Raw genomic sequence first — 7,722 nt, forward strand, 5'->3', positions numbered from 1 at the left:
TATCTCTCAATTCTGATTGGTTGATTGGAATGATGTTCATATGTATTTGTATAAGAAGAAGAAGAAGACTGTTGCATTTTAATCGTACTGCTCGATAGTCCACAAAATCTGTTCAGGACAAACTGGATTAACAGTGAGACAAACCCATAATTTTTTTTGTGACTGTCCATAAACCTGAATAACCAGTATCATGGCTAAGGCAACCAAACCTGAAAGGCCAAGCCCACCATTGCTCAGATATATTAACTTTAGTACAAACAGAATTTTACTTCCATGCATACAGTACTTTGTGTCTCACGATTAACTATTTAATATTACTATTAAACGATGTTAAGCTCAACTATCAGGGTTCTACCTTGACATTAAACCCAATCTGTTGAATGATGAATGATGTGAAGTGTTTGACATTCAGTCACACCCAAAATCTGGCTGATACCTACCATTGTGCCTTGTGCCATGTGTTATATCACTGAACCACAGAGAAGTTAAAGGAACAGTTCAAAATGGAAATATGTACTTACACTCGTGTCGTGATTTTCATTCATCTGAATGTACTGTCACTCTTTCCCATAAAACTGCAATCAATTGGCCCAAAATCTGTTGTGTTGGTTGTGTGGTTTACATTTCTGTGACTTCAAAGTCAAAGTCTGGCAATCTGCACTAGGTCTACCCAACAGGAAGACACTGACACGAATATGGAAACCTGAGACATAAGACAGAGACAGACTGGCCCAGTTGCACAACAACAAAATAATCCGTTGTAATGTCAACTAAACATTGCACTCAGTCAACACTTGCTTTATTATTTCTAAACGTTTACTTGAATTTGTTCGCTGCACTGAACTGTACATGTCAAACACCAAATTAATTTTCAACACTGAAGATAAAAAAGATTGCGGGCCTTTCACATCTGATAAATGTGACAACAAAGAAAAAAACAAACAAACAAAGCAATTGTTTAAAATACAGTCTGTAACCCTGAGTAAATACTTTTACTGTATACTTCCAGCTTTCTCATCGATAGTCGCCACATTGCTTCACAGCTCATTTTCGTCAAGCTAAACTCTTCAACCTTGTTGCGTCACCAATAGCCAATGGAAATCACCTACTGTCAATGAAAATGAGTGACGCCAGTCTGATAGTATGGATGTTCTGCGAGATAAATGTCAAACTGTCAAAGAAAAAAAATTTTAGAAACACACCTGAACTATAGTCAATCAAGGTCTGTGGGTTTACCCATCAATAACACAAAGCCAACATGTCATGAGGATGGAGATGTGGTTAAAACCAAATCTAACACACCTCACTGAAAAAAATAATTTGGGGTGTTGTAAAATATATTAAATTAACCATCATAAGTTCTACTTGTAATATTAAAATTCAAAGAGAACAACAATTTGTACACATTGAATTCTTGTGATTAATGAACTGCGTGGGAAGAGTAACTCTTATTAATATTTACTTGTAGTATTTACATGTTTTATAGTCATTGCACATACATCTAAAAATATTGAGTAAATCTAGGTCAAATCAAGCTCACCTGAAAAGGATAAGTGCGTCGGGCTGAAACTAGCAAAAATACTAGCATTGTGCCGGGTGTATGATAGGGCCCAAAGTCATCTAATGTCATTACATAAATAACAGTATTGTTATTGTTGTCATTACTGCTGTGAATGGCTCTCACAAACTGAGGGGAAATGAAGTGTGTTGTTCTAGGAAAGTCACACTATACAGATCCAGTTTCTGAAAACACATGAATCTGCAGACAAGTACCTATATATATAATAAGTATATTGTGTGAGGTCAAAATAAAGAAATAAACAAACACTATGGCCATCATGAAAAAAACACAATGAAAAGAAATCAACAAAGACAACATTACAAGCACACATTGCAGTGTTATTTACAGTTGGTATTCAGAATATAATTGTATTTTGCTTTTACTGCACTGCCATTTTTTCGCTTGTTTTAGCTATAAACAACTTTAAAAAAACAAATGTATATGAAAAATTATATATATATATATATATAAATATATATATATATATATACATACATCTAAAAATATTGAGTAAATCTGAATCTAATCCGCGCATCTGTGTTATGACCCGGTCTTTGAATCAGGGCGGGACGGTTGGGCTTGTCATGGAGGTGATGCATGGCTGGATTTTCTCGTGTTTAAGGTAAGTTTGCCTTTCTGTTTCAGATTTCTGATTTGTCATACATAGGTCCGTGTGCATTTCGATAGTTTGATTCATGTTTACTTGACTCATTATACATTAACGTTCATGGGTCATTCCTGGTATCCAGTAACATTTTGGCTTCATAATTTTTGGGGGAAAAAAGGTACATGTTTTTCATGTTTTTAGCATTCTACCAAAATAGTGACATGTTAACCATTAGGAATACATATCAAGCTCAGGGACTCAAAAGATAATAATTATGGGTAGATTGTTCAGACACTGGCTGTGAAAGTATACCACCCTGTTAGGGACACATACCTAGTTATCACAAAATGTTAATAATGTAAATGTTAAACAATGAGCTTTTCTTGGATAGTATATGCCCCTTATGCCATAATAGTATTTTTTTATTCTTGAAACAATAACAAAACAATTATTGATGAATAGAATATATCTTGATTGTTAAGAACAGGTACTTTTTTGTGCACATTTTTGCCAACAGGATGGTAAATAATACAAATATTTTGCTCAAAAACATATATATGCTGTTAATGCTCCTCACCTCACAAAATAAAACAAAAGTATGCCAAACATTTAACGTTGCTGTCAAATTATTATTATTTAAAATGACTTGTCTAACAGGGTGCATAACAGGGTGTAACACCAGTGTTGTGATGGTATTCAACTTAATTGAGCATTTAAGTGTAAAGCCTCTCGTGCAAGTCGTCTTGTCAGTTAAATCTTTTCTTTTGCTCAAGCAATCTGTAATTTGTTGGATATAACATTGTTGTTATTTTATGTATTCTTCACCGCATAATATGGGGAGGAAGACAGACTGATGGTTTTTATGTTGGATGCAGTTTTGGTTATATCTAGCTCTGACAGGTTAAAGCCTCATCTTTTTCTGTTTGTTAGGTTATTGTCTTTCTATATTTTATACCTCCTGAAGTCAAAACTGTGTATGGTGCAGCAAATGCAGTTCATGTTGGTAATGGAGATTGAATTGTATTACAGCAGTGGTTCCCAACCCTGGTCCTGGAGGCACCCCAACACTGCACATTTTGCATGTCTCCTTTCTCTGACACACCAATTTCAGATCTTGGAGTCTCTACTAATCAGCCGATGACCTGAATCAGGTGTGTTTGATTAAGGAGACATGCAAAACGTGCAGTGTTGGAGTGCCTCCAGGACCAGGGTTGGGAACCACTGTATTACAGAACAGCAGACACCAAGTAGCATTCAGTCATACTTTATTTTTTATATTTTCAATAGACCAATTATTACCATTCTATACCAGTGGGAGGTATGCATGTTTTGTTGATTAATGCCATGACACTTTTTTACTGAATGCACCTTTAAAACCTTGTGTCCAGACTTTACTAGGTCATGTGAATGTGACTGACTCACTTTTATTTATGTTGGAAAAATAAACAGTTTAATTGTATTTTAGTTGTGCCATTTCTGATAAAGGTATAAACCAGTAAAAAAAAATTACTTAAAATTTGTTTTTAGAAGATTTACTTCTCGTAACAATTTGCGCTAACATATTTTAAGTAAATTTCATTGCTCTAATATCAACAAGTTATTTTTTTCAGTGCTGAATCAGCCAAAGTTCTGTCAAAATCAATGAATTGTGTGCATTCATTATTGGCTTGTGCTGAGAAAATGAGTGTTATCATAAATAAAACAAACGAGCATATTATTATTTACATGTATTTCTTCAAGGACAAACATCTTCACTTAATTACCAGGTCATCCAAGCAGTGATTAATTATTAAAATACTTTCACCAAAATGGTTACAAAATCTAATATCAAAAGTGACAGTTTATATATAAATATATATTAAAAATCTATTTCATAAACTTTGTAGTCAGTGTCTGGTGATGTAAGAATACCTGAGGTGACATTAACTGAAGTACCAATCATAGAGATCATGAGCTTCTTTATATTCCCTGCGTCGTGCGATATAGTCACAGGCAGTGCAAATAGCCAGAATAAACTCTTGTCTCTGCAATATTAAATGAGGACTTGGAGTGAGATGTTTCCTCCAGTTAAAGTACTTGCGATATGCATCTTCATCCTTGTCCAGCTGAAGCAGATATTCGGCTAGTGACTTTGGATCTGGGAAGTCATCGACATGAATGAAGGACTCGGCAGGAACAAAGCTCTCATAGTTTCTTCTCAGAGGACCCAACACCACAGGGACGGTACCTGCCGCGAGTGGCCCATTTAACTTCTCAGTGATGTAGTCTTTGTGGATGGAGTTCTCAAAAGCAAGGTAAAATTTGCAACTAGCCATGGTTGGATAGTAGTCGTCGTAACCCAGAAACCTTGAAAAAGCCTTTCCAAACAAAGTCACTTGGATGTATTTGCTGAATTCCCTGTAAAAAACATTCCTTGTGTCAACACCAGTTGATGGATCCTTGTTACTTACAATCCAACACACCAGTTTGTCCTTTTTGGGAATTACAAAATCCTCATTAGGTTTTTTCCTGGTGATCAAGCGCATCCGTACAGGAATATCAGCATCCTGTCTGTAGCTGAGAGTGAGATTGAACAGGTTTTCCAGACCTGGGATCCTTTTGGTGTTGGTTGGTGATTCCAAATGCAACCAAATCCACCTTTGGAACGGAGGACGAGGAGACGGAGGAAGGTTGGACAGATCAGTGATGGCTCTATGATAAACAATGACATTATCTGCACTGTTGTAGAGAGCTCGATCATCCGTCAGTTGACAACTATCAATATTGTAAAACGTTTTGCAGTCACTGAAATCAAACCTATAATTTTCAGGCCAAACCCATAACAGAAGTACAGGTTTCTCCTCTGCTTTATCAGTAAGAGAGTTGTTAGTCTTGGCAGAGCTGATTTGTGAATATTGGACTGGTCTAAAAACTGGAGGCGGACATTTGTTTGAAGGTGAGAACCAGAAAAACACAACGCCCAGAGAGATGACACCTGCCAATGTCACTATTACACCCAGACGCAACAGCGATGGGCCATTTGTGTTTGACATTTTTGATCTAAAGAGGTAGAAAACAAAAGTTTATTCACTTTTACAAACAAGAATTAAAAGAAATGCTTCAATAAAAACACTGTAGAATAAAAGAATACACTGTCTTGTAATAAAATATACAATTTAAACTTTGACCACTTTATTCTGGTAAAATTATATTCAAATTTCGTTTTTTGAAACAAAGTATTTAATTCACTTACTCACCTGATTAAAGAAGAAATCAAATCTGCTATTTGGTGTCCCATATAAAGCCGATGTCTGATGATTACTCTAAATAGACAGAAACATGGAAGAGAGTTTCTTTAAAGCATGATTCCCGAGCTTAAAGAAAGAAAGAAAAAAACTGGGTTGTTTTGCCTGGAGGAAGTGCCAATGACTGAGAAGAGACATGCCATGGGCCAATCACAATTCAGTATGCAAATATCACTATGACACCAACCCTTCTGCAGTTAGTCCTCTAAACAAACAAACACACCCGAACCAGTTTATGAAGATTCACCATCTGCAAGCAGCAAGTAACCTGGTTAAAGCACTGTATCCTAATAATACATGTTGCCTTAAATATGAGTCAAATAGAAGACTATAAGATAATTATTGTATAAATATACACAGAAGCAGCATGTTTAAACGTCATTTAGAACTTTTGGCCAGCAGGTGGCGTTTGCAGTACCCGCATGACATGAGATGACCAATCATAAACGAATTTCAAGGAATAATATCAACCTAAAGCAAAGCTACAAGTCTGAACATGTTCTGGTTCCAGTGTGAGGTTCATTTTAGAAATTCCATTCAAATTAAATATACAGACACACTACACTGTTTTATTATAAACATGATATAAAATATTTGGGAATAATAATAAAAAAAAATTTAAATAATTATTATTACTATAAAAAGGGTAGCCTATAATAATCATTATTACACAGTTATAATAAAACATATCAATATAATAGATATTTATCAGAAAAAAATATATGTTTTATATTTTTGCTGCCACATACTGTATTATGAAAGAACTAAATGATTTATAAAATTACATTTAAATGATCAAATTATACTGTAGGTCACACAAATATAGCTTTTTCCCAAATACTTTGAAACAAAAGAAACAGCAAAATATTTTCCCTACTGTATATTTGTTTTTGAGAATGAAAAAAAAAATCATGAATCCCAACTAACACCTCTAACAATGCTGCAGCTAAGATTGTGAGCCTTTGCTCTTTTTTAATTTATATTACGTTATGTATGCTATTTCATATTTTATTTTACAATATATTATATACATATTTTTTTTTTAAATTATCATCTTGTTGAAGTGCAGCAATCGTACGGTCCCAGATCCGAATACTGCCTGGATCATGTCCCGATCCCAGGTTGGATCAGGACAGGGAGAAAGGTTGGACAGATCCTAACTGACAGACTTACAATAAATAAACACGTCATCAAGGTGTTAGTATTTCAGTTTCATTTCCATTGAACTTTAATGTAAACATGAATCATGTAACGTAAGTGAATTCATAACAGTAGCCTAGACATTCTAAGTCACGCTAAACATAGTGTCATTCATGAATTGAAATGAATCAAAAGAAAACATTGTATAATGCTACCTGTTGTTAGTGCAGGTCATTGTTTTATCAGTGACAAAGTGTGTTAGTGTTATGAAGGAAGAATGAGTTGATTTGAGATCATGTATAATTCAGCAGTTTAAACTGACCATCTGCTTTGAAACTTTGCACAGTTTTATTGGTTTGTTTTTTAATGTAATGTTCCTTTCATTGCACAGGGTAAAACCAGTGTTGGGGAAGCTACTCTGAAACTGTAGCTTTACCAGCTACAAGCTACTCGTAAATTAAAGTAGTTAAGCTACATTCAAGCTACCCTTTTGAAAAAGTAGCTAGCTACACTACAAGTTACTGTCATGTGCTTTGTCTTCGGCGTAGACTGCATTTTAATCTTTGTTTTGTGTAAATTACAGTTGATTCATGTGAAATATCCACTCCTGTACATCCTTTGCAATATCATCTTTCAAATTTTTTTTAATTATTATTTTGTTTTTGTTTTTTTTTACAATTAACTACAAATAACTAAATAATTATTAATGAAGAATTATAATGAGGTTATAAGTAAAATATAATTAAGTTATAAGTAAAATATTTGGGGTTTAAAACAACATACGTATAGTTAAATAGTTATTTTAGTTATATTATTATATTGCTACAATTGTAACACCAATGTAAGAACAAAATGTATGCAACTTACAGGTTAAACTCACAGCTCATGCAGTATTTACTGAGTGTGAATGGAAACACTCTGAGACGTCAATCATCCTTTGCCAAATGATAAGCACACTACTATGTCGCGATTTTATTTTCTGTTCGATTAGTGTTCATTACAAAACTGTGGGGGGACAGATTATATTATGACCGTTGATCATTGTAAAATAGACATTTGATCTAGAGTGCAATAAAGAAGAAAAATTAACCAGTTTAAAAAGGCTATTATTCACCTCCTGTATGTGCTTT

At 34.3% G+C, this 7,722-nt stretch overlaps 1 protein-coding gene across 1 annotated transcript; it reads right to left on the minus strand.

The window, feature by feature from the left end:
* Positions 1 to 3,415: 3,415 nt before the first annotated feature.
* LOC107752989 (alpha-(1,3)-fucosyltransferase 9-like) lies at positions 3,416 to 5,513 on the minus strand. The gene is made up of 2 exons (XM_016569071.1): positions 5,405 to 5,513; positions 3,416 to 5,207 (listed from the first exon to the last, which is right to left on the minus strand). The coding sequence occupies exons 1-2, from the start codon at positions 5,443 to 5,445 to the stop codon at positions 4,091 to 4,093; spliced, it is 1,158 nt and encodes a 385-aa protein (XP_016424557.1). The 5' UTR covers positions 5,446 to 5,513; the 3' UTR covers positions 3,416 to 4,090.
* Between the last annotated feature and the right edge of the window lie 2,209 nt (positions 5,514 to 7,722).

The sequence above is a fragment of the Sinocyclocheilus rhinocerous genome, unplaced genomic scaffold (assembly GCF_001515625.1).
Source record: "Sinocyclocheilus rhinocerous isolate Xijiao unplaced genomic scaffold, SAMN03320098_v1.1 scaffold951, whole genome shotgun sequence".
NCBI lineage: Eukaryota > Metazoa > Chordata > Actinopteri > Cypriniformes > Cyprinidae > Sinocyclocheilus > Sinocyclocheilus rhinocerous.

Bases quoted from the DNA above. Each gene is read 5' to 3' on its own strand.
- LOC107752989 (XM_016569071.1), bottom strand. From the start codon at position 5,445: ATGGGACACCAAATAGCAGATTTGATTTCTTCTTTAATCAG. The intron at 5,208-5,404 runs GTGAGTAAGTGA...CTACCTCTTTAG, and splicing joins TTGATTTCTTCTTTAATCAG to ATCAAAAATGTCAAACACAA.